Raw genomic sequence first — 27,483 nt, 5'->3', positions numbered from 1 at the left:
TGAAAAAGTGTGAGGTCACGAGATGAAATGTCGATTGAGATTTGGTGGTTGGTTTACAGATTTGAGGGTAAAGATAAGAGGTCTTCTTAACAAACTAGATATTAATTGTTAAAAATATATGAATGAGCTGTTGATTGACCGAAGTGGTCGATTGGGGGATTGTTGATTTATTGAAGTGGGGTAAAAGAAGTCGTGATAAGAGTAAATATGATGAGATGCGAGGTGGGGTGGTTGATTTGTCGGGATAAGAAACCAATAATAAAAGGATATATCGACGGTTAAAAATATATAAATGAGATGTTGGTTAATTGGAGTATAAACGTGTGTGTGAGGTCACGAGATTAGAGATCGAAATTAAAATTGGTGAGTAATTTACCGAGAGGATAAAGAGACATATGAAAAAGTGTGAGTCACAAGATGAGAGTTCAATTAGGGAGATTGATGTTTGGTTTGACGAATGATAAGAGATGTTTGAAAGTGTGTGTAAAGTCATGAGATAAAATGAGATGTCGATTGAGATTTGGTGGTTGGTTTGTCGAAAGTGGGGAATAATTAAGAGGTTGGTAATAAATGAGATATTAGTGGTTAAAAATATATGAATGAGATGTTGATTGACTGAAATGTAAAATTGTGTGAGGTCACGAGATTAGAGGTCGATTGTGAATGATGAGTTATTTGTCGAGGGGACAAAGAGATATATTAAAAAGTGTGAAACATAAGATGAGAGGTCGATTGAAAGATTGATTTTGGTTTGACAAGGATAAAAGGTGTGTAAAAGTGTGAGATTACGAGATGAGATGTCGATTGAGATTTAGTAGTTGGTTTAACGATGTGGGGGTAAAAAAAGCGATTACGGTGATATAAAATAGGATGGTAATAACTAATAAATTATATATTAGTGGTTAAAATATATGAATGAGATGTAGATTAATCTAATTATAAAAGTGTGTGAGGTCACAAGATTAAAGTTTGATTGAGATTTATGGGTGATCATTCTAGTAACTAACAAGATAAATTATGTAATTGACTTTATTTTTATTAAGAAAAAAATTATCTTTTTTAAGTGTTTTTCAAATTTATAAAATTAATTTTTTTTAACTTTATGTTAACATTAAATTCTAGATTTAATTTAGTTTTGACAAACTAAAACTAATTTTAAATTAATTTTATTTAAATAATATTAATTTTATTTAAAATATTATAGATAAATAATATTTTTTTTATAATTTTATCTGTGCAAATACATGAGATGCATACTCGTAGATAATAAGGTAACGACGTTTTAAATTTTAAAGACAAAATCTTATTGTTGTATAACTTTAATAATTTATTCTAATAAAGAGTCTTAATAATTCGATTTTTTCTTATTATGTTTTCTATTTTACTTTTATCCCAATTACATAATTTTTTTAACAATAAATAAAAATACCAATATTATTTTATAATATAAATAAAATTTTGAATTCATAAAATATATATTCAAATAATCCAAGATGTCATCTTTTAAATAAGAGAAGAGATGAGATGATGTGGGTGTGGTTAAGAATATTGGAGAAGCAACACACCACAAAATAAAAATAAATAAATTGGGATAAGAAGAGAAAATGGGGAAGTTTGTTATATTATTATTTCCTTATTCCTTCATTCCTTGTCCATTTTCATATATAATAAACTAAACCACAACGAGCCTCCACATTCCTTCACAAGACGATGATGCAGCAGCAGACTTCAGAAATCAATCATCGTATTGCAAGAATCGCTGCTCATCTCCATCCTCCAAATCTCCAGGTACTTCGCTTTTCAATTTCAGTGCAAATCACTTACCACCTGCCATATCTTTTTCTTCTTCAAAATTATAATTGAAATTATGATCTTGCTTGAATGAAGATGGAGGAGAATAGCAGTAGCAGCTTATTGAGGGCAGGTACATGCAGAGCCAAAGGAAGTGCTGTTGGGTTCAAAGTTGCTGTACTAGGTGCTGCTGGGGGAATTGGGCAATCACTTTCCTTATTAATGAAGATGAACCCCTTAGTCTCCATCCTCCATCTTTATGATGTTGTCAATACTCCTGGAGTCACTGCCGATGTCAGTCACATGGACACCGGAGCAGTGGTATAATATTTAAAGATTGATTTTATACTCCAAAAATTGGATTTTGATTGTTTTTGTTTTGTTTAGGTACGAGGGTTTCTAGGGCAAAAGCAGCTGGAGGATGCTCTGACTGGAATGGATGTTGTGATCATACCAGCAGGTGTTCCAAGGAAGCCTGGAATGACAAGAGATGACCTGTTTAAGATCAATGCTGGAATTGTGAAGACCCTGTGCGAAGGGATAGCCAAGTGCTGTCCGAATGCAATTGTGAACTTGATCAGTAATCCGGTTAATTCCACTGTCCCAATTGCAGCTGAGGTTTTCAAGAAAGCCGGAACCTATGACCCTAAGCGTCTCCTGGGTGTCACTAAGCTTGACGTAGTCAGAGCCAACACCTTTGTGGTAATAAATGAGTAAATACTCTAATAAACTCATAGTAATAAATGTTGTTAATGTATGTTGATGGTTGATGTACTTTCTTCTTCTTTGCTGTTGTTCAGGCAGAAGTGTTGGGAGTTGATCCGAGAGATGTTGATGTCCCAGTTGTAGGAGGTCATGCTGGAGTAACCATATTGCCTCTTCTTTCTCAGGTTGAAACAATTATTATTATTATTATTGTTTAGTAATTGGCTGTTGGTGTTTCTTTTGCTTTCTCTGAACAATTATGAATTCGTTGAAAACAGGTAAAGCCTCCCAGCTCATTCACCCAAGAAGAAACCGAATATCTGACAAACAGGATCCAGAACGGTGGAACAGAAGTGGTTGAGGCAAAAGCTGGAGCTGGATCAGCAACTCTGTCAATGGTTTGCAAATTTGATTGATTTATTTTATTTACAATTGTTTCATGGGAAAGATAGATGAATATTGTGGCGGTGGTGGACAGGCATTTGCGGCTGCTAAATTTGCAGATGCGTGCCTGAGGGGGTTGAGAGGAGATGCCGGTATAGTGGAATGTGCATTTGTTGCTTCTCAGGTTGCTGTCTGTTTGTTTGTCTGTCTATTGTGTTATAGTTCTATGAGTAGTAACTAATTTGTTCTGTTTCTGCTGCTAATAATATATAGGTTACAGAACTCCCTTTCTTTGCTACAAAGGTAAGACTTGGTCGTACTGGTGCGGAAGAGATATACCAGCTTGGCCCGCTTAATGCCTACGAGAGGTAATTGTATATATTCCTAGCTGAATCAACGACAACTTGTAATGTCTTGTAATGATGTCTTTTGTTTTTGGGCGGGAACAGGGCGGGCTTGGAGGCAGCAAAGAAAGAGTTGGCTGGAAGCATTCAGAAGGGGGTCTCCTTCATCAGGAATTAACTATAACTTAAAACCCTCACCAGAATTATCACTCGTTAATAAATACCCTAGTAATACTTCTACTACTACTACTATTTCTGGAAAATCCTTGGCACTGTGAAGTGTGACCACCAAACAAGGTCAATTATATGATGTTATTACTATTCCCTAGTCCGACAACTAACTCTTCTTTGAATGTTTTATCTCTTTGAACCTAAACTTAATTATAAATATACATATATATAGCTCAGATCATAAACACATCTTCCATTAAAAAAAAGGACTAAATCTAATACCTTTTAACAATCATAATACAACAAACAACATTGGGGTAGACATGTAAAAAATACCAACTCATATAGTCATAAAATCTTAATGATGCAGCAACAGCTTGAATGATGGATCATTAGCAGCAGCAGCAATAGAACTACAAAAAATGAAAAAGATTATATTACTAATTATGCCACTATCTTCCTTCCTTCCTTCACCCCCAAGTAGTAGTTGGAGCTACTAGCAATACCCAAGTAAATTCATTTAAACCAATCCAGTTGTTACGTAACAAGCCAAGCCAAACAAGTGAATTCAAATTCAATTGATTTCTTTCTAGGAGGAATGTTTTTATGCGGTGCTAACGATTTAATAACTATTTTTGTAGCTCCAGAATGTTTCAGTTTATGCTCCTACCTATTATCTGGATATACCAAGAAAGATGTACTATCTAAATTATTGATCTTGTAGCAGTCTAGCAGTTGCTGAAAATAATATAAATTTCGCATAAATCTGTGATTTTTATTTGATCTTCCTTCTTACCCCAAATTTGATATTGAAAAAATTCAGAATTATCTGGAATCTAAACCAACAAATAATAGTGTATTTAAACAAAAACCACACCACCCCAAGTGAAGATATTAGACTACTATCAAGGACTTGATCAAATATACTACTTACTTGTGTAGAAGACAAGTGGTGAAAGAAATCAAATGTGCAAGTGTTGTTTGTGGTGGGGAGCATCGCTAGTGTGACCGTGGATGAGGAAATCAGTGCAATTCTTTCTAAAACCGCGATTATACGGGTTCCTGAACTTCCCATCTGGACCGCGCAGATATGTGTAACGCCCAGCATTTGCTACTTCGTTTGTAGTTAAGTTGCGCCCAATCTGTGTCCTCTCATCTCATCAATGTCATTGTCAAATCATATTATAAAAGAGATTAATTAATTACCTGGGATGCTTGTATGATTGTCAAAGTTGTAGATGCGATAAATATAAGTGCGTCCATGCCTAGCAACGCCACTACACCAGGATGATTAACTATCATAAGCTGCAATCCTCCCCATGGTGTTACTGTCCTAATTCCTATATTCCATTTATCCAATCAACTTTTACAACAAATAAATAATAGAAGAAGAAGAAGAACAACAACAACAACAAGCATACTCTCGATAGAAACAAATGCAGCAAGTATTGACGTCAAGGTTCCCAAGCAAAGAAATACAAAGAAGTCCCATTTATTCCTCTGCGCAATAACAACACATTCAGATGGGACAATGTTTCGAACAAACTGGTCAATTATTATTAAAATGTATTTCATTTGATTTCTCACCTTTCCTACACAGTTTGAGATCCAGGGGCAATGATGGTCGAACTGGTCTATACAATGCTTGCATATGGGACAATGCTTCGAACGAACAGGTCTCAATATCTGCCAGCCACCCACCCCAAATATATCAAAATAACAAACAGAAAGAAAGAAACAAATTTTCTAGTCAGTCAGAGGAGACAACAACACCAACTACCTTGCAGGTCGGGCAAAGCTGAGACCAATTCCCAGTCAACCCAGAAAAGTTATTTATATCAAACTTCACCAACTGATCCTGTCAAGTATTATTATTCAGATCACATTTCACCAAACAAAACTAAACTAAAAAAAAAAACTACCCACCTCTTCTTTAATATGATGATCACTCAACTTGGCTGACTTGGATATGTACCCTGGATCTTTGCTGAAATTTTTATCAAAATATATAATTACTTCCAATGAATGTTTCTTTTTTCACATAACCCCCATTTACCTACCTACTGCAGCGGTGGAACATAACCAGTGCAGCAAGGGCCGAAGAAACAGCAGTCCATCCCCATAAACCGAGAACAGCTGTTATCTTCGGAAGATTTGGAGCTAGCATGAGTAGAAAAAAATATCCATCCCAAACAAGATTAAAACTTAAAACAACTAGACAGAAAAGATATAACTTACATACTTACCAAACATAACTGAGTTTATGAAAAGGATGGTGCTGATACACACTATAGAGAAAAGAATAGGTGCATAACCTATACCACTTAATCTTCCAATCAGACCTTTCTCCTCTCGACTCTTGGCATAAGCACGTTGTGCATTGGACTGAACAAAATAAGGAAGGGGGAGGCTAAAATTTACAAAACCTTACCGATAGATAGATTGATAATAACAATTCTTATCAGAAATTGACAAAATAGACTTCGACGAGAAGATGTAGTACATACTAGGAAGAGTGCGACATGTTGATGACCTTTATCAGAAGCCAATTGAGCAGGAGTAACCCCAGCATTATCTTTCACCATTAGCTCCTCCTTAGTCCCTGCATGTACAAGTACTGCGCATGTTTCCACATTTCCCGTCAATGCACCCCAATGCAAAGGTGTACAACCTGGATGGACCCCACATCTCATTATCATTTAAACATAGATAATAAAACATGAAATGGTTATCCAATAAATATTTGATTTCAAAAACAACAACGTAGAATGCATAGGCCATCATGGTTTAAAGATAAGCAATTGGTGAACGCCAAGGATTCTTATTATCTATTTATCAGATAATTGCAAAGAAAAACATGTGAAGCGATTATACTGCAGCATGCCCATAAATTTTTTGGAAGGTGAACAAGACAATAAGTGATTTTCTCAACAGTTGGAGGTATTACTGTTTAAAATAAAAACAGCAATATTTAGCTAAAATCATTGTTCAATTTACTCTTGAACAGTATATCCTAAGTAGATACTGTGAATTATATATGTAACTTACTGGCTTCAAATATTTTAATGGTTTGTCTACTAAACTTTGAGAGAATTTGTATAAAAACAGTTCTATGATATAATTTCAAGTCTACCCCAGTGCAACAAATTAAAGACACGGGTTCCAAACAAGGAATACAATCTACACATTAGATAACCAATAACAAATATATTAAAAAAAACAGAAAGAAAGTTGTAAGCAAGCACATACTTCCACATTAAAATGGTGAATTACCAAGAGGCAGCACAATAGTTAAGATGTTCAAGTAATAAAAAATATCATTTTACTAAGAGATATAAGAATGTTCAAAACCTCAAGTAGTAATAAATGGGATCCACTTTAACAGCAGTAAAAACCATAAAGAAGTTCATACGGCTCTATCAAATGCAGATACAAAGGATATTCAATAGCATCTTAGAATTTGAGATAGATACCTTGTTTATCTTGTCTCTCTTGGGAAGCATCTCTAAATAAAAGTAACCTAACTGTGTCTGTGAATCCCTTGTAGGCCGCCCTGATAACAAAAACTATACATATATTATTATAAACATCTAGCAAGAAATTTGAGTGAAATTGTATGGCAATAGTTATGATCAACAAGGCACGCATTCGTTTGTCACCAAGAAAACAATTCTTGACACATAATTGTTTTGGGATGAAAACAAGAGTTCAAGTTATTTATCAGCATAAAGCAGCAAAATAAAAGTCCAGTAACAAGGGAGTGGATATAGGACTGAAATGTTAGATGTTTTGTCATACCAATGAAGAGGACTTCTTCCCTCGTTATCAGGGGCATCAAAATCAGCACCATACTTGGCAACAATGTGATTCAACAAGGATGTTTGCCCATATTGAGCTGCAACATGAACTGCCTGCAAAGAATCGTGAACAAGGAAGGAAGGAAGGAAGGAACACTCCATTAATTCAAGAAGAATGATAGCAGCTAAGCATTCAATATTCATAGGAGGAGGAGGAGAAGAGAAAGAGCATGAACATCAGTTACCCGGAATCCATTCATATCCGAGGCCTCAACTCTCGCTCCATTCAGTAGAAGCACATCAGCGGCAGCAATCGATCCGCGAACAGCTGCCCAATGAAGCGCTGTCTGTTTCGTGTTATCCGCGGCATTCACATCTCCGCCATGCTTGAATTACAAAAAAGAAGGAGATTTTTTAAAAAAAAAAAACTGAATTTGAATTGGAAGCAGCAAAAGAATAAAAGGGTACACACACGCCTTACATCGATAATGTATAGCATAATATCGGCGAAATTGTTGAGCGCAGCCCACTGAAGCGCGTAATAGCCATTCCCGTCGGGAGTTGAGAGAGAGACACGGTCTTTATCTTGTTCAACGAAGCTTTTCAATTTCTGTAAATCCCCATAAGCGGAAGCGGTATAAACATCAATTATATCGATTCGATTGGCTTTTTCTGATGAATTTGCTGGATCGTTTGAATCAGAAACAATTTCAATTTCTGGGGAGGATGAGGAGGAAGAAGACGCCATCATATATTTATTTGTTCGCCAATCCAAAAGGAAAGGTAGTGTCTTGGCGTAGGAGAAATGAAATTGTGGGTATAGTTAGGGCTTTTCTTTTCTCTCAAAGGGTATAATTAATTATAAACAATCAAATGATCAATCAATCAACTAAAGTCCAGTTCTTTCTTTCTGGGTAGTTTCTTCTTGCTTCTTTGTTGAATATTAATTAATATTGGAGATCAAGATTTGTATTTGTTTTTTTTAAGATTCCAATTCATAACTTTCAAACATATGATTTTTTTTCTCTATAATTCAAACTCAAAAAGATCATTAAGTAATATTGTAAATTCAACATTCCTAAATTAATTTCTTTTATAACACTCCTATTTGTCAATTAATAAAATAATAAAAATAAATTATTTTTTTTCATTTTTAACTGATTCTCAACTCAAATCATATTTGTTATAACTAATTTTTCTATTATTTTTTCAAATTTTTTTTATCTTTTCTTCATATTTCTAAACTTTTCACATTATCTATGTATTCATAAATTATTTAATTTTATAATATATAAAATATATATAATTAAAATTTAACATGTTAAATTAAATAATTAAAATATTATATTAATTAAATATTAAAATAAAATATATTACATATACATTAAATAAAAATAAAATACATTATAAGAGTAGCCAACATTATTTGATAAAAATATATATTTATTTTAATAAGTTTTAATGTATTTAATTTTTATTTTTATTTAATTATTTATTTAAGGGGAGCATTTGACTGATTAAACTCAAATCCAATCTTAATCAGAAATAATAGTTCGATTGGATATTGGATTCAATCCGATAATTGGGTAGGGATTAAATTAAATTCCGATTTAGATTATGATATTTAAACTATCTAAATAAAATTATAATTTTATTATTTTTTTCTTTCCTATTCAAATTTTGTTTATTATCAAATTTTATTTAGTTAATTAAAATATTCAAAATAAAGAATTATAAGTTTTAAAAAAATAAAAATACTATTATAAATAAATAAAATTAATTATAACATTAATAATATTTTTTTTTATAATTAAGTTAATTAAAAATATTAAACATTAAATAGTAAAATATATCAAAAATTAAGTAATTAAATAAAAAAAATATTAAATTAAATTATTCAAATCATATTTAATCCATATTAATAAATATAATAGTTTATATAATGTATTATTTTGATAAAATATGTTTTTTATTCTAATAAATTTTATAATGAGTTTAACTTTTATTCTATTATATTACATTTTATTTTAATGTATAATATTTAAGTTATTTTTTATTTAATTTAATATTTTTAATTTTAATTATATATATATATATATATATTTATAAATATTTTGTAAATTTAGAGAAGATGTGAATAGTTTAAAAACGTAAATCTATTTAATGGGATAATTTGAAAAAAAAAAATGGATATAATGTGAATGGATCCCTTCACTCAACACTTCTCATTCATTAGTTTATATTTATTTATTGGTTATTTATTGGGAAGAATGTTAATTTTATCATTGAACTATAATGAAATATTCACGTATATCACTCTAAATTATAATGAAATATTCATCGTATATAAGTTGAGATTATGTCACTACTCCACCACCAAACCTCTAACCCCATTAAGTTTATGTTAAATGAGACTAATTAATATATTGACATGTCATATTTTTTAATTAATATATTATATATATTTTTATTTATTTAAAATTCTAAATAATAAAACATTTACAAAGTCATTAATAATTTTTTCTCCTGCCCTAATTAACTAAACCCATCATTTTCTTCTCTGATTCTTGTTATTCCTTTCTCCTGCCCTAATTAACTAAACCCACAATTCTTCTTCTCTTATTCTTGTTATTCAAAGGATTCGATTTCTCAAATAAAGGAACCACCCACAATTCTTCTTCTCTGATTCTTGTTATTCAAAGGATTCGATTTCTCAAATAAAGGAACCGAAGGGAGACTGACGAGTTAGCAGTTAGCGAGAGAATTGAGGGCAATGTGAGATGAGATTTTGATTTCAGAACCCTACCACGAAGAACTTTGACATTTAGCTGAGCCTTAGACCTCAACTTTTTCTTCTTACTTCGACCAGTCTCAAACAAAATTCACAATGAACAATGATGACAGGTAATGAAGTTTACAAATCTTCTTCTTTCTGTTGAAGACTTATTTATGGATTATTGTTCTTGTTCTCTTCCTATATTCTTCCTTATCTCTTTAGAGTTTGTTCTCCTTTCTCTTCCTATATTTCTGGATTATTGTTCTATTTTAAAAAGATGAATCTATGATTAGAGTTTATATTATCAACAAGAATGCATTATCAGAATAGAATTTATCAGGATATAATAAACTTAACGGGGTTAGAGGTTTAGTGGAGTAGTGACATTGATGAATATTAATCTCAATTTTAGTGGTATGAGCGAACAAAAATTAGTTCAGTGATATACGTGAATATTCCATTATAGTTCAGTGATAAAATTTACATTCTTCCCTTTATTTATTTCAATTACAATGAAATTTCAGATAGGCAAATGCCAAAAATAAGCATTAAATACAACTGAAATTTGGATCTATGTATTGACATTTGGAAGAATAAAAATGAAGTATAATTGGTATGATGATATCATATACCTAGAGGCAAGTTTTTGGAATTTTTTTTTTGAATGTTTCATTATAAATGATTTTTTTTTATGACATTCATTAATTCATCAAATGGGAAGATTCCATTATTTCCTATTCATCAAGCAACTGTCTTGTGTTTGATCTTTCAGTTGCTGTTGTTGTCTCAGTGTCGACTTCATTCACCTCATCGAACCTATCCACGCTGTGAAGGAATATACCTTCCAAGTTTCATCCATAAAATATAATTAACTTTTAGACACAATCAAAATATAAAGTTACAAGCCATTAATTTTACTACCTATGAACCATATGGCAGCTGCTAGAAACAAAATTGAGGTTAATATTAGAGCAGTCTTCCTCCAGTTGTTAAGATGATCCTGCACAATTGACATATCATGCATCAAATCAAATGGAATAAACCCTGGTTTTCAAATCAAACCAAAACCAACCTGAAGAACACCAAATAGTGGAGAGGAAGGCACATCCCCGAATATGTGAATGGCGACTGTAGACATGGCCATTGACATCGGTCTTAAGCTCGGGTTTACACAATGTAGACATATGTAATTCACAGGACCCTACAATGACAAGAAAACATTTCTACCTAGCTTGTATCTGGTTCAGAATGAGAAACCGTCTGGTGTTTGTTTAACTGAGGAGTTACCTGAGTGGCAAATACTAGCAGTTCTCCAATAGCAAAAAGAACTAGAAAAACATACAAGCTCTTAAAACAGAATGCAGAGAAACACAATACTGCCCCTAAGAATGTTGCTGTAGAAAGGAGCTGCAATCGATAGGGAAAAACGAGAAACAACTGTAACACAAATATTTCAGAGAAAACTAGTCATGGAAATTTATAAACAAAAACCTTAAAAGCATTGGAAATTGTTGATGTCATGTGATCTAAAATATACCCCCCGGCCACTGATCCCAGTATTCCAGTAACAACAGTAACCCCTCCAAAGACCAAATCTGCATTGGTCTGCAAAAATATAAAACCAAATAAGAAAACACATGTATTAAAGAAAATGCATTCCTACAAAGTTGTTGAGAAAACATACCATGTGATATATATTATATCCAGCTTTCGGTCCCCAATATGAATATGCGCCTATCACAAAATTATATGCTATGTAACCTGGAAATATAGGAATTTTATTAAAAATAGTAAGCTACTTAAAAATTATCAAACTAGGCTGACTAGAACTTCACAGCAGTTACCTAGAACATTTACAACAAAAACCTTTTCCACCAAAAGCGCTTTCATGTCTATCAGAAACACAGATAATTGAGAAGAACTGATGCAACTGCATTTGAACCTGTAATAGAATAAGAAAACAAGGTTTCGAATTCTACGTCTTTCCCAGTAAGACAAAAAAGAAACAAGTTACACATACTTCTCCCACATGGGTGTGTCACCAACTTTAACAGCCTCATCATCTGTATTTTTAACCAAATATATTTTATTTTCAAAATCTAGTCAAGAGTGCGAAATGCAAATAAATTGAAATGACCTCTCGAGGACAATTATCATAAAATTCTACACCTCTAGTGACTTCTTTCAACATGTCTCTTAATGGCACCATTGGTCTATCATAGGCAAAACCTTTAAGCAATTACCAAGAAAGTGAAAAAATTACAATCTGATCAAGGGGAAAAAAAGAATGAAAAGGAAACCACATGTTAAGAAATTATCTTATAGTGAATGCACCTTTCAACTGCAAAGGCTTCATAATAAAACCCAGTACAGCAAATGGAAGCATTACAATAGCCTCCCCAAAGAATGCATAACGCCAACCAAGATGTTCTCCAATCTAGGAAAATAATGATATGGAACGAAAAACAACATATGGAAACACTTTTTTTCTGAATCTGGACGACTTTTAACCTGGATGAGGAATCTGATAGAAAAGGGTCCAATAGAATCTATAACATAAGGTATAATTTTAATCCTTACCAGTCCTCCATATACATAGCCTACTGCAACTCCAGCTGGTATGCACATATAAAACACTCCAAGCCAAGCTGTTTTCTAGTTAAGATTATCAATCAGGTTAGTAAATTATAATCAGATAGAGTTGAGCTTATCTTTATTAGCATCACGATTAAATTTAAGGTCTCTACAAGAATGTTTCATAAATTTGCAAGCTCGATATTCATTTTAGATCTCTACAGAAAATGAAATAGCGAGTCTAGAGTGTAGAGCTGTTAAATATGAAGCCAAATAGAAATAAAAAGAGGAAAAAACCTTGTCAGCAGGAGCATTATCATCAATGAATGGAGCAGCAAGACTAATAAAAGAAGCTTCACCAACACCAACTAGCCTAAAAATGAAAGTCATGGAATAGAAATCATTTTTTAGCAACAAAATAAAAGTAAAAATCATGCAGATGAATTTATCAACAGAGTAGTAAGCTGACAGATCTCAATTAACAATATGAAACAAATAACCCACATTCGGCAGATCATGATGGACCAAAAATCAAATGAAAAACCACAACCAGCTATGGCTACTGTCCAAACAGATAGCCCCACTCCAATTAGCCTGAATGGATTAACACTACATAATAAAAGAAAAACTTATTCAGTTACCAACAAGAATGCCTATAATTATCTGCACGAATAGTTCCTTACCTTTTTGCGAAGGATGCAAAAACTGGAGATGCCACCAAAAGTCCAACCATGAAGGCAGAAGATAAAATACCATCTTCAAAGTTGTTCAACTTAAAATCACCCCTTTTATACAACAACAAGTGTAACAATTCAACTGAGTAAGAAACTTCATTTCTAATTACAGGTTCCAAAGTAAAAAACTTTTATTTTGTATCAGAGATATAATTAATCTTACTGAATTCCAGTTCCAGGTGTGCATATACCAGTACTTTTTGTGCAAATTCTCTTATTGCCATTTACACCATTACTTCCTATTGCCCCTCGATCCACATAATTTAACAAGTTAATCACGCAAAAGATTACCAGTAACCTGGGCATGCCAAAAAGGAGATAGATAATCAGCAAATTAAACGTTAAGCCCGCACATGCAATCACATATATATTATTAACTGTTTCTTCCTGAAACTCGAATTTATGATTTCAAGTTCATAATAGGCAAAAGTTACTCATTTTTAGATATCCCATAAATTAATTCAATTGGGTGAGTAAGTTAATTAATTTTCAATTACAACAAGAGTATGGATTTATACAAAAACAGAGATACTCAAGTGGGTCATAGAGCTACGGACATATATTATTCTAAATGCAAAAGAATTATACCATGATTGAGAAAACAAAACACCCAAAATCTGAAATTGAATATGAGAAAGATAACACACTTTTTGGGAGTGAACCAGGAAGGATTCAGATGATTTGTCGCCGTGAAATCAATTGGAACTGCGGTGGGAGGGCGGGCAGCTGCTTCTTCCTCCGGTACTGAACTTATTGATTGTTCTTCGTTCCTCATTAGTACGTAAACAAAGAAAACAAATCGAAGAAGAATGAATGAGACTGATCTCTAATGGGAAGAAGGAAACTTGTTAATATTACAAGGATTTTCCAAATAACTAACTTAATAGTAGCGTGTGAAAATTATTATTCTTTTCATTTTTATTCTCATTTCTTAAGCTTATTTAATTAATTATTAAACCCTATAATATTATTATATTTATAGCTCTTTTACCTACTTTTTTTTATTGACTCTTTCAAATTATTCACCTTTTTTATTTTTTTAATCTCCAATCCATAATGAATTTATGAGTCTCCACTCAAATAACTACCCATATTTTTTTGGGAAATTTGAAAATGCCCCTAAAAAAATCTCTTAAATGCATTAGTTAGACAGATGACTATTTTAAAATATTTTAAAAATATTTTGATGAAATTATCGTTGCCCAAAATAGCAGTATAGTCTCGCGAGTAAAAACATGTGAAAAGTCCGAAATTATCGTGACCTTCGCGTGACGATCATGCCCTTCGTGTTATGCCACGGGGTAATTTCACCTGTCTTCCCTTCGCGTTACAAAAATTAGGTATTTTCATTAAAAAAAAATTAAGTGGTCACTGACAAGCAATTTAATTTATGTGCTTTCACCGGCCCATTTAACCCTTTTAGGGTCATTTCGTCAAACTTCCACATTTTTTCCTCTAAATAATTAAAATAAAATAAAAATTAACTTAAATAATTACATTAAAATAAATTATTTTATAAAATTATTAAATAAAAAAGTCATATAAAATATGTATTTTAATTTTATAAATTTGACTAAGTTAAACTTCTCTTATAAATTAAATAATTAAAATAAAAATTAACTTAAAAATTATATATTATAATAAAACATATTATATAAATATTAAAACAAAATTAAAATTAAATGCATTACCAATATATTAAACTTATTGCAAAATTTATTAAAATAAAAAATATATTTTATCAAAACAATATATTATATACATTTAAATAAAATATATTTCATAAATATATTAAATAAAAATAAAATCTATTATAAGAGATGTCAGATTTATTAAATTAAAATATATATTTTTATTAAAATAATATATTATATAAACGTTAAAATAAAATATATAACTTAGAAAATTTATTAAAATAAAATGCATATCTTATATTTTTATTAAAATAATATATTATATAAACGTTAAAATAAAATATATAACTTAGAAAATTTATTAAAATAAAATGCATATCTTATTTGAATTCTCTTATTTAATAAACTATAATATAAAAAAAAAAAAAGCTGAAATGTTATTATAGTTTTCTGTATTAAAAAAAAGACAAACTTAAAATATATTTAATTTTAATATTTATATAATATATACTCTATTTAATGTATAATATTTAAATTATTTTAGGAGATAAATATAGGCAATTTATAAAATAGAATAAAAATGTATGTAATTTGAAAAAGAAATGAGAAAAGTGGGTGGAACATATAAAATTCCTTCTTTAATGGTTATTTATTTTTTATTTTATTTTTAAAAATTTAGAGAAAAAGATTATATTGAATTAGATTTATGTATTTATGTTACATAAGTTATGTCTATTATATAAACATTAGATTAAACTTATAGGAAAACTAATCTAATAATATAAAATAATAATGATATTATCACAATTTATTATATTATTATAATATATTATTTTATATTCTAATAATATTATCACAATTTATAATATTGTGATAATATCTTACATATATATTATCTTATATTCTAACATCCATTCTCAAACTCAAAATAAAAAATGTTTGAACAACTTGAGGTTGGAGACAATTGAGATGTGAAATGTTGATGAAATATTCTTTAAGCTTCAGAAACTCGTAAGCTTCATCCAATTACAGGATGTCAATGTGTTGACTGATAAACCAACGAAGATGTCGAATCCCATGAGAATTAAATGTTGGGATGAAACAACAACTAAATAACCCCGAAGTTATCCGTGAGTCTTAAAATCTATCCAATGGCGGGGATGTCCTTCATTTCAATGGAATACACCAACATATATCGTCGACTTCTAAGTCAAATGAATTGAATGAAGTTCTAGCAACAATATCGCGAAGACTAGAAATCAATTCCCCCAGCATGTGATAGACGATCTGGAAAGAAATAAGTAGAAGAATTTTCGAAAGAAATAAATTATGGATACAATAGTCTCAAATGATTAATGTTACACACGTTGCTTCAATCCCCAAATTCGGGATAATTTTTTTTAATTTTATTGGCATTTAAAAATTTCACATTATTTTTTCCTTATTTAGAAAAAAGAAATGACACACAGACTCGTTAAAGGACCAACCATCAGCGAGTATCGACTGCAAGTATTATTCGAATTACAAAAGTCCAAGACAAAAATTAAATCCAAATAAACCAGATATAAAACCAAATAAAACTAAATACCAACTCAAATAAGAAAATTCAGAAGAAAATTTTTCTAGTAAGAAAATAAATCTCTAAAATATATATATATATATATATATATATATATATATATATATATATCAAATATAAAAATGCATAAATAAAATCAATATCTTTAATTCTAAATTAATACTTTTTAAGAAAAAATGGCTATATAGAATATACATGATATATATGGATGGGAAAAAGAAGAAATAGAAAATGAAATAAAACTGGACATTTCAAATTGTCTCTTCTCTTCTTTTCTCTTCATTCATTGATGAAGATCAAATCTTCGGGTAACTGTTGGTGTTATCCAATTCACAATATGAAACACCTCTGCCATCTAAATCCTCCATTTCTTCTTCATCATTCACCAACTTTTCTTCTTCATCTTCCGAACTAACCAATAAACGATATGCTTCTATTGAGCTGCTGCTGCTTCCTAATCTCAGAGACGTGTTCTCAGCCGACACAGATGATGCGGCTAGTTTTGTTCCAATCGAATCTGCAACCCTTACCTTATATCCCCCCACCCACCCACCCACCCAAGTTTAGTGAACCAATCATCATCAAAATTAAACTTATGTATGTCAGGTTAATTAATTAGCCCATATGATGAATAATACCTGGAGTGGCTTCACTGCATCAATTTCTTGGCCTTCCGTTCTGTCCAGGGCTTCCTGAGCTTGTAATTCCATGGAGTCTCGCAGAAGCTGACTAAGAAAATTCACATTATCCGACATCACACCAAGACCCTTCAACAGCTTCGATCCTAGCTGCAGACTAGTCTGAGGGAATCCAATATATATAGCTTAAGTCAAGAGTCAAAATTGCAACAAGACCAATGAGGAATATATATAGCTTCTTCAACAATTAATACCTCCGCATTTTCAAGAATAGCATCTGTTGCACCTGCTTTCTTCAGCTCTAAAAGATGTGAAAGATCTTGAGCTCTCGCATATATGGGTGTCTGTCAAAATAACTCACAATCTATTTATCAATCACATTATTCTTATATATTTATACACTTAGTGTCTTTTTATTCAAATAACCTCAAACTAAAAAGAGACAACACTTATTGACCTATTAAAGAAAAACAAAAGTACTGATGTATTAAATTACCGAAAGGTAGCCTAGAAGATGAAACCTTTCAACCACTATTGCTACTTTTCATTAGAGAGGTAAAGTGAATATACCCCAGGAAATGCAAGCCGGATCCTTTTCACAGCTTCAACTGTTCCTTTCCTTCCAGTGTACATGACCATGAATGCTTTTGGTAAAGAAATACCAGCAGACTGAAGAACTGCAGGTCGAGATGCATCACCATACAGGATAGGAAAGCCAAGGGCTCTTGATGCCTATAGATCACAATGTCAAATATTATAACACTATAATTTATTCCTCCTATTTGGACAAAAACAGAAACAAGGATTTGAAGCTTAGAATAAAACTCACCTTCACAACTGAAGGATCAAGATCAAAAGCCACATAAGGCCATCCCGTAAAATAACCTTCAACTCCAGGAAGCAATGGCATTGAAAGAAACTTGGCTAGAACCTTCACATAAGCAAGACCAAAAAGCATGATGAATACACATTTCACTAGATTTAGTTATTTCTTTGTAGACTAATTTCTCTACCTGGCCCATTTGACCAAATCCAAGGATGACAACAGGCTCAGTGGCTTCAAAGTTCACCATTTCAGCAGTATTCTGTTACAATTCAGTATCTTTACTGCTTTAATACATCTAAACCAATTAAATGAAGTTAATGGGAGTTATCCTCATATTATACATGTTACAAATAATCCATTTTAAATCAAATTGTCCAAAAAATGGGTCATGTCAAATTAAAAAAAAAAAAGACAACTGCATCAAAGAAGCTTGAAAACTATCCATTAAGATTACTTTTGTGGCACGAGTTTGATACATAAAAATATTATTGAGGTTTCTACAATCTCCAGCATTATACTTAAGTAGTAAAACAGTAGACTGTAAAATACACTCCCATTTCCTTCACGTATGCAAGGAAAAGCGGGAAACAGCAATCAAGAGAACATAACTTACATCCTCTTCATCAAGCTTTTCACCAATGAAATCAGAAGCCTTCCTTCCAACCTCATTAAGCAATGGGGTTAGTGCCATTGACAACACCACAACAATTATGAGCAATTTGTTCAATTCTAGTGGTAGCACTCCAAGCCTATATGGAAAAACAGTCAGTAAGAAATAATAGACAGAATATACATTCATTCTCACAGCATTGAATTAGAACTTGAACTTGAACTCGAACTTACTGGTTTGCTAAGGAGAAAACAACAAATGCAAATTCCCCTCCTTGGGATAGAAGTAAACCAATTCTTACACTCTCTCGCAAAGTTAATCCAACCCGGGGACCAAGAGCTGTTATAATTAAGGTCTTGATGACAATTAAACCAGCCAAGAGGGATAATACGTTCGGCCATTCTCGTATAAGAAGCTGCAAAGGTTAATAGATAAATGCATGACGGTAAGCATAATCTGCCAATAGTAAAAGTAGTGAAGGAAAAATTGAAATAAAAATGTACAACCCATGATTAAATGGAAACTGAATGAGATTGAAAGAAATATTACCTGTGTGTCGATAGAGGTGCCAGTAGTAACAAAAAATAGTCCAAGAAGCAAGCCTCTAAATGGCCTTATATCAGCTTCTATTTGGGTCCGGAAATTTGTTTCTGCTAATAACGCTCCAGCCAGAAAAGCTCCAAGCTGCATATTGCATCCATGTCCCATGTCCGCAATGAATAACCAAATTGCATTAGTAGTAGTTTTGCAAAATATTGCATTGAGGTTTGAGTTGTTTCAAACCGTATCACTGAAGCCCAACTTCTGAGTTATAAGGGAAGTCCCAGCAACAGTCAATAAACAGAGAGCAACAAATGCTTCTGAGCTCCTCGTTTCAGCAACAACCTGAAATAAATAACATATAAATCTTTTATATTTGTGAAAAAAAGTCCACTTTCATTTCAAGAGGTGTGAACGTGAATATGTTCAAAATTTACAAAAATAACATATAAATATGAACCATATAGGAACTTAGTTATCAATTTTAAATTAGAATAGGCGTACCTCAAAAACTCTCCTGAGTATATATTTTCCTCCAAAAGAAAGTAGACCTAGCCCACCTAATGCCTTCAAACTTTCTTTAGCAAGTGTCGGCAAAATACTCCCCTCCAAACTCTGCAAGAAAAAGATAGGGAAAGAAAATCAAGATCACTTTGTAATTTCTTATTCAAAGGTTAACGCAACATAGTCTTAGTAATTAAACATACATCCCAATCCCATGGCTATTAAAAGGAATTATTGATTCTGCAACCATCATGCCTTAATGCAGATACACTTGATATTTCTCGTACAGAGATTTGATGGCTTAATCAGTTTTAAATAAGGGTAATAGATACAAAGGAAACATTGTTGTTCCATCTCAGCTACTGTAGTAGGATAAAAGGGCATAGAGATCAAGATATGTCTTCAAGACTGAAAGGCATACTACATTGAATTGTCTTAACTAAGAATGATTATTAGATAAGTGAACCATAAATATTTAGTTAGAGATGTTTCAAGCATACTGCAATCTGGGCATTAATATCATACAGGTAACAGTTCATTCAATTAAAAAATATCTTTAATTGTGTTTATGATCAATGCAGACAATTACCGCTTCATATTGAATAGATTTTTCAAGTATAATTGTCAGAGAAACTGCTCAAAGAAATCAAGAAACCAAACTTGGATTAAGGGACATCATGCAGTTATGACAAACTCTGATCCACAGGTGATCAATTTTCAATTATTAGTTTTGTATTGCTCTGACCAATCTCTGTGATCAAGTTGGATAAAGCGGCCAGAAAGGAAGGAAAAATTTGTGATAATTTGCAAAAGAAAATGGATAACTTAAAGGTCATTCTTGAATAAGAGGTAGAAGCAATCAATACAAACACATTCTAAGAACTGAAAAGGAGAAATCTGATCATTAACATGCCGAGAATCTAAAAGAAATATATGATAATGTATACAAACATCAGAAACATGCCCTATTCTCAAAATACCTGACTCTCCAGAACAGGGAGTACGACTAACAGAGGGACAACTGCTATATCCTGTAAACAAGCAGCAGGGATTCAAAGTCATTGAGATTGTACTCTTGAAGCAGTTTGCATGATTATACCATCCAAACCGAGACAACAGTAAGAAGCAGAAGACAATAACAAAAACAATGGACAAACAAAATAATCATGTTTTCTGGTACTTAAGAATCAGGAAGAACCTGTAGCAAAAGTATTCCCAATGTCGCTGAGCCAAATCTAGTGGGTAGCTCACCCCTTTCTGCAAGAAGCTATGATTTCTCAAGGTAAATTTAGAGCAAGAGAAATATTAAGTAATAGTAAGGATGTACACAGGAATGAATCCACATAGAATATACACATGATTCTTTCTTTCTCTCTTTTTTTGTTTGAGAAAAAGTGCATGGTAATAATCCATGCAAATCTTATCTCTGTTTATAAAATGAAAAATAAACATGCAGAATCAGCCACTAAAATTGTTGCCGGAGATTGGCCTTTAAATGAAGAGAGTAATTGAGGAATATTAAAATAGTAAATATGTTGGGGACAATTTTTCCCAATTCTTTAATAAATAAAAATTCTAACTGTTTCTTCTCTAAAAAAAATTATATACTAGACAATAGACATGACTAATAATGGACATGTGTATCCCTGCATGTGCCAAAGAATATTAAGCAACTAAGAGAGTTGGACATCTCACATATGTACTACATTTTTTTTGTGTGTATCTAAAATGTTAAGTAACAGAAATTTGATGTACCCATTCTTCATAGAGAGTAGTTAAGAGATTCATGATTTTCATATGAAGGGAAAAGTATATCATGTGAATCTCATAGATTGAGATATGAGTCTCTTTACTTTCATATATAGTCTCTATACTTCTTTTCATATCATTCCTGGAAAAATAGAAGAAGAAAGTGGAACAAGCACAGAAGAAGCTAAACTGAAGATCAAGAAGTTGCAACTCAAAAAGATTTTTCCCAATATAACCCAATTAAAAAAATTACTACATTTTTTTTTTCTTACTAAGCCTGCAACGGAAAATATTCATTCTCTTCGGAAGATTCTAATTTATTTTAGGCGTGCTCAGGGTTGAAGATTAAAAGAAAAAAGTCGGAACTTTTTCATCGGTAATGATCCTAACACTCAGTCATTGGCCAACATCCTAGGGTTTAGAATTAGTTCTTTCCCATCGAAGTATCTCGGCCCCAAATTCAGTTGCAAGGAGAGATTTGGAATCATATCATCGAGAAAATGGGGACTAGGCTAGCTCTTTGGAAAAAAAAACTTCTCTCTAAAGGTTGGTTAGTCCCCATCAATACTTTCTCGCAACAATCCCAACGTTCACTATGTCCCTCTTCCCTATCCCTGACTAACAGAATGGACACAATCATAAGAAATTTCTTTTGGGGCAACTCCAACTCTTCTAAAACCACTCACATTGTGAGATGGGACACAACGAAGCTTGACGTTGTTGACGACGAACTCAGAATCAAAGAATTTTCCCTTTTCAACACTCCGCTCCTCTTTAAATGGTGGTGGAGGTTTCTCAACGACAATGCAAGCCTCCGGAAGAAAGCAATCATCGCCCAGTACGGACATCGAGATAACGAATGAATGTCTCTCTAGGAGAAAATTTACGATAAAAGCCTTTGGGGTCATAATACTAAAACATGGGAGAAGTTTCACCCTCTACTCATTTTCACGATAGGCAATGGTAAGAAAATCAATTTTTGGGATGATCTGTGTCACCCTAGCGGAAAATTGTCAGACTTCTTTCAGGACCTTTTTTAGATCTCTAGTAAGAAAGAGGCTAAAGTGACAGACTGTTTTCGTCTCACATCTAATCAAATTGTTTGGAGAACCCCCTTAAATAGACGACTCTCCATTGAAGAGGAGAGGAGACATACTTTTCTCGTGGATGTTCTGACCGACGACGTTTTCTCTAACCGGCTCTCCCAATTTTAAGACTACATTTACTATGTGTCCCTCCTAATGACTCCATCCCGGTTTCCGTGGAAATAAGTGTGGAAATAAAAAATTCTATTAAGAATCTCGTTATTTGGTTGGGAAGCTATCAACGAAGGAGTTTTAACATCTAACATACTTAAAAAGAAGGGATTTAATTTGACTAGCATGTGCAACATTTGTTTGAAGAGTGAAAAGCATGTGGACTCTTTCTCGTGGATGTTCTGACCGACGACAAGTTTTCTTTAATCGGCTCTCCCAATTTTAAGACTACATTTACTATGTGTCCCTCCTAATGACTCCATCCCGGTTTCCGTGGAAATAAGTGTGGAAATCAAAAATTCTATTAAGAATCTCGTTATTTGGTTGGGAAGCTATCAACGAAGGAGTTTTAACATCTAACATACTTAAAAAGAAGGGATTTAATTTGACTAGCATGTGCAACATTTGTTTGAAGAGTGAAAAGCATGTGGACTCTTTTGCAGAACCTCTTTCATTTTCAATGAGATAAACCAACAAATGTAGCTGCCTTTTGGGTCAAATGGATTAACTGGAGCTATAGCAACAACATTGCGAACAACTGGAAATCAATTCCCCTCGTAATGTGGTGGACGATATGGAAAGAAAGAAATATAAGAGTTTTCGAATGAAAAAATTATGGGTATGATCGTCTCAAAGGATTCATGCTATATGCGTTCGTTTCAATTCGAAAAAAGGGGCCTGAGCAGGTTGAGAAATTTTCAATCTTATTGGCATTTAAAATTCCTACGTTGTTTTTTTCTTTTATATTTTATTCTTTGCTTTTTTTTCCTTTGTAACGTTTCTACGTATTTTGCGCTCTTTTAATAAAAAAACATTTACTATTTTTTTAATGCATCACGGTTTATAGAAATACTCGAATAGAAATACCTAAAGATTGGCTTGTTTTGTTAAGGACAAAAAAATCCTATTTATATAGTTCACACATGCTGCAAGTTATAGATCAGTAATCAGAATTATAAACACTGATGGTCAAAGCAATAAATTGCATGCATTGAGTAAAGCTACCTGCAGAACAAAAGCTGAAGAAGATAGTGAAAGAGCAGCACCAATTACTATGGCCTCATCAACACTTCTTATATTCACCTATCCTCAACCATCACACATTAAGAAGCAGGTCAGTAATCAAGACTGTAAGAAGATAGAGACTTTAGAGCATTCAGTAAAACCAATTATTTCTAGTTTTGCGTTCTATTTTTTTTAAGATTCTCACTTTCTAAAAAATCTTGTAATTGTTTTAATCTATTTGTAGATTATGTTATCAGAAACATATGCAAGATTTATAGTTCAGAGAGAGAACGAGAAACAAGATGTTTGTCACAAAGACTCATGGCTGCGAAAAATTGCATTTGCTTGTAAAACACTAGCGGATGTGATACCCAGCATTTGCAGATTTTATCACTTTCCAAGAAGTTAGGCATGTATATGTAGATATGCAAAAAGATTTAAAAAATAAATAAAAAGAAGAAGCCCTGGGCGCCAGCATTTTGCACCATTCAATGCTTAAGAAACTCTACTAATTAAGTTTTGTTCAAGAACATGGTCTTTTGTTTAGCTAATAATTCAAGAACATAATCCAATATGTATAACGAAGATTTCCTGCTGTGTCTGACTCGATTCATCATAGTTTCCTGCAGGAATCTGTATTTTTAGTTACAACTTTTCTTAAGACATATTCTCTTATTAATTGTAATCCAAGGTGAATCCAAGAAGTAACTAGAAGCAACAACAGAAAATGTAGAAAAACTTTTAATTTGTGAACACAAGAATCAACCCAAAGAAAAACAAATATGTTTGTTGCAGCACCTGAGAATGGCTATTAATGTATGATCTACTAAGGAAGTTATGACTTGCAATTTGTCTAATGAATTGTATGACATGATAACTCACCAAATCAGACCTTGAGTGAAAAAGGAACTCCAGAATTCTTGTACCGATGGCATCATTAGGAGGAAGCTCGAATGCAGTAAATGCAAGCGTAGATAATATGACCTACAACCAATAATGAAATCCAAATTGAGGCGGTTCATCACAAAATCAATATACAATATTTTCCCAGCTGTTAATTTATTCCTATGTTGCCATTTCCTCCACAAACCAATCTGTTGACCTAAAGCCAGATAAGAAACAGAAAAGTTGAGGTAATTTATTGCAAAAGATACACTAGTTCTACAGCTATTTAATTTGATGCCATGTTACCATATCCTAGCCTAAATCACAACAGGTTGCATGATTGATAGAATGGGATATACATTATGGCTGACTTCGGAAGACCAATTAGCTTGGTGAAATATGCATTTTTCCTAATATTTTAGGTCATACACAACAACATAATAAGGATTTTTCCAGCTACTATAAATTGTTAGATGTATCTAAAAGGAGTAGATTAAAGATCAAGGTAATTAATTACATGGGAAATAACAACATAGAGGTTTATACCTGAAAATTTTACCTGAGTTAATCCCATACCAAAAGCAAACTTGGCTAGAGCTTTTAAGCGATCAAGAGAGAGCTCTAAACCCATCTCAAAAAGCTGCATTCAAAAGAAAAATAATGTGAGGTCTCAAACACCTTAACCAAATATATCTCTACTTAATTTATTAGCAGTTAAAATGTCACAAACATAGTTTAACACAATATCTCACCTAGTGCCTGATATTGACACAACAAATTAGTGGATGCATCAGCGAGTTCACATAGTGCATACCAGGATTTGACCAAAAACAGAAAAGCTATGCATTTCCATTAACTAGAATATAATGAAGAACCACATCAAGTCTTACCAAGAAGAGGATTCCCCATTCAGACAGAATCTTAACATCTGTAAGATTCCTGATCAGACCAAATTGATTTAGGATCACGCCCGCAGAGAAGAATCCAAGAATCTGAGAATATTATTAAGACATAAGAAAATAATAATGCATTGCTTCGCAACAAAACATACAAAACCAATATAATACTCTTCCAGCCACAGAATTACTGGTCAAACATTCATAAAGTGATTGAGAACTGATCATAGTTATAATGAGACCAGAATGAATAATGCAGTTGCTTGCAAATTCAGGCAACTTTTCTTTGTATTTCTAGATATTAAAATAAACATGTTCTTCACCCAAAAAAATTAATCAACAATTCTTTCTTGGGAAGCCTATTTTAAAATATGCTGACACTTTCTTCCTTTGGTTATAATCAAAGACACCTCGGCAATCACCATCATAAAAGTAGATGCTAATCTCATAAATAAATCATATGATAAACCAAAACAGAATAAACAACATGTCTTCTATCGAAGAAGAATATAAATCAGTTTCAGGAAGAAAAGAAAAACACATTCACCTTCTACCTTTGATTTGCATATTATGTTGTTTCATATGACCCATGTGTTCAATGTAAATCAGGCATGCGAAGCACAAGTAAGGTCCAAACTATTAAAAGTTATAAGCAAAATGTCTTACAGGGCTAGATTTGATTCTTGTGAATGCAGGAACAACCATAACCGTAACAACCAAGAATGTCAGAGTATCCAATCCTAAGTCATTGATAACATCTATAGCACTAGCAACATCGAGTGTGGCACGTGTCTTGTAACTGTGCCTCCGAACAAAGCCATGATTGGAGTACATCATCCCTCTGCCAGTTGTCGATAATGGAAAAAGTCTGCTATTGGAGGCATTTGTAATGGAAGTAAAATGGTGACCTGTGGATAAAGATGGTACGTGAAATCTCTCTGTAAAGATTGCATAGGGAATTCGTCTTTTGGGGCACAAATCAGCTCTGGTTCCACTTCTTTGTTTGATAATGTGATATCCCTGAAAGTGATACCATGTCAAAAACTGTAACTGAGAACATGTCTGTAACTCCTATAGATCAAAGAACACCTATGACATGCTTGAACATGCATAAGGACAAGATAAAACTGCTTAAAAGAGCACTGAAATCATCATGACATCTGAGCCATGAAATCAGTTCCAATCTTTATTTTCCCTTATTATGAAATCAGTTTTTTCCCCCTTATTTTATTCTCTTTTCCCATAATTCTTGCTACAAAAAGAGACCATCTTGCACTCTAGACGATAGGAAATCAGTTCAACATCTAATTTGCTTAGAAGAAAATAAAGAAATTACCTTATGGCTGTGATGGAAAGCAATCGAACCCAGCATGCTGATAACACTAGAAAATAGTATAACGTTCTGAATTTCTTAATAAATTAAGTGTTGGAAACTGTAGAAGACGGAAAACTGTGTGGTCAAGAAGTGTGATTTTTGTGTTTGCGTGTGAGTGGGAGAGAGGAGGAGAGAGAAAGAGGAAAAAATGGAGAGAGATTCTTGCGGACATTTGTTCTGTGGTCTGTGAGGTTTCGAGGTATTCTTAAGTCCAATGGTGGCCGATGGTGAAGACAAAAGCCGACGAATTTGCCAACGTGGAAGATTACAGATAACAGTACTAAAGCTTCTCTTTCCACTATTTCCTTTTCTCGTGGATCCTCTCCCCGCCTGCAATTTGTGGTTGTTTTTTTTACAAGTTTTACAAAAATATTAAATCGAATTAATTATATTTATTTAAGAATAAATTACTTTGAGACTCTTTAATTACTTCGATCACTCACTTTTGACCTTTAAATTAATTTTTGAAACAAAACACCCTTTTAACTTTTATAAAGGTATCACCAACCAATGTCTTTCTCTAAATTTTTTTGCTTAAACTTAATTTTTTTTTATATATATTATCTATAATTTTATATTTTATATTTATATATATATATAATTATTAAATCGCTTATATATAATATTATATATATATATATTATTAAATTTTATATTTATATAATTATTAAATCTTTTATATAATATATAGATAATATATATTATTTATT

The 27,483-nt window shown here is 32.4% G+C and overlaps 4 protein-coding genes across 4 annotated transcripts; 1 reads left to right on the top strand and 3 right to left on the bottom strand.

Moving 5' to 3' along the window:
* The first annotated feature begins 1,624 nt into the window (after nt 1–1,624).
* LOC124919077 (malate dehydrogenase, glyoxysomal-like) lies at nt 1,625–3,545 on the top strand. Its single transcript, XM_047459215.1, has 8 exons — nt 1,625–1,788; nt 1,888–2,112; nt 2,179–2,493; nt 2,592–2,681; nt 2,775–2,894; nt 2,975–3,064; nt 3,154–3,248; nt 3,330–3,545. Exons 1-8 carry the CDS (start codon nt 1,711–1,713, stop codon nt 3,400–3,402), a joined length of 1,086 nt encoding a protein of 361 aa, XP_047315171.1. The 5' UTR covers nt 1,625–1,710; the 3' UTR covers nt 3,403–3,545.
* Nucleotides 3,546–3,628: 83 nt separating this feature from the next.
* Nucleotides 3,629–8,064, bottom strand: LOC124919074 (probable protein S-acyltransferase 23). The gene is made up of 14 exons (XM_047459213.1): nt 7,674–8,064; nt 7,438–7,578; nt 7,194–7,306; nt 6,869–6,948; nt 5,903–6,066; nt 5,642–5,780; nt 5,456–5,555; nt 5,322–5,382; nt 5,176–5,253; nt 4,983–5,081; nt 4,817–4,895; nt 4,602–4,735; nt 4,330–4,537; nt 3,629–3,808 (listed from the first exon to the last, which is right to left on the bottom strand). The coding sequence occupies exons 1-13, from the start codon at nt 7,941–7,943 to the stop codon at nt 4,358–4,360; spliced, it is 1,638 nt and encodes a 545-aa protein (XP_047315169.1). The 5' UTR covers nt 7,944–8,064; the 3' UTR covers nt 3,629–3,808; nt 4,330–4,357.
* Nucleotides 8,065–10,505: 2,441 nt separating this feature from the next.
* On the bottom strand, nt 10,506–14,107 carry LOC124921799 (probable sphingolipid transporter spinster homolog 2). The gene is made up of 16 exons (XM_047462499.1): nt 13,924–14,107; nt 13,440–13,574; nt 13,226–13,327; nt 13,047–13,151; nt 12,840–12,915; nt 12,549–12,623; nt 12,303–12,405; nt 12,138–12,197; nt 11,989–12,031; nt 11,813–11,910; nt 11,653–11,729; nt 11,460–11,573; nt 11,256–11,375; nt 11,041–11,169; nt 10,890–10,968; nt 10,506–10,809 (listed from the first exon to the last, which is right to left on the bottom strand). The coding sequence occupies exons 1-16, from the start codon at nt 14,049–14,051 to the stop codon at nt 10,703–10,705; spliced, it is 1,551 nt and encodes a 516-aa protein (XP_047318455.1). The 5' UTR covers nt 14,052–14,107; the 3' UTR covers nt 10,506–10,702.
* A 2,501-nt stretch (nt 14,108–16,608) lies between these two features.
* Nucleotides 16,609–26,965, bottom strand: LOC124919072 (K(+) efflux antiporter 3, chloroplastic). Its single transcript, XM_047459211.1, has 19 exons — nt 26,735–26,965; nt 26,065–26,418; nt 25,393–25,494; nt 25,062–25,142; nt 24,500–24,601; nt 23,618–23,695; nt 20,806–20,874; nt 20,588–20,638; nt 19,608–19,718; nt 19,347–19,448; nt 19,113–19,247; nt 18,797–18,978; nt 18,567–18,702; nt 18,141–18,212; nt 17,957–18,058; nt 17,698–17,859; nt 17,382–17,471; nt 17,128–17,289; nt 16,609–17,019 (listed from the first exon to the last, which is right to left on the bottom strand). Exons 1-19 carry the CDS (start codon nt 26,768–26,770, stop codon nt 16,786–16,788), a joined length of 2,361 nt encoding a protein of 786 aa, XP_047315167.1. The 5' UTR covers nt 26,771–26,965; the 3' UTR covers nt 16,609–16,785.
* Between the last annotated feature and the right edge of the window lie 518 nt (nt 26,966–27,483).

The sequence above is a fragment of the Impatiens glandulifera genome, chromosome 1, assembly GCF_907164915.1.
Source record: "Impatiens glandulifera chromosome 1, dImpGla2.1, whole genome shotgun sequence".
Classification (NCBI taxonomy): Eukaryota; Viridiplantae; Streptophyta; class Magnoliopsida; order Ericales; family Balsaminaceae; genus Impatiens; species Impatiens glandulifera.
Note: the sequence above shows the minus strand (reverse complement) of the source record. Positions and strands in the feature narration are given on the sequence as shown.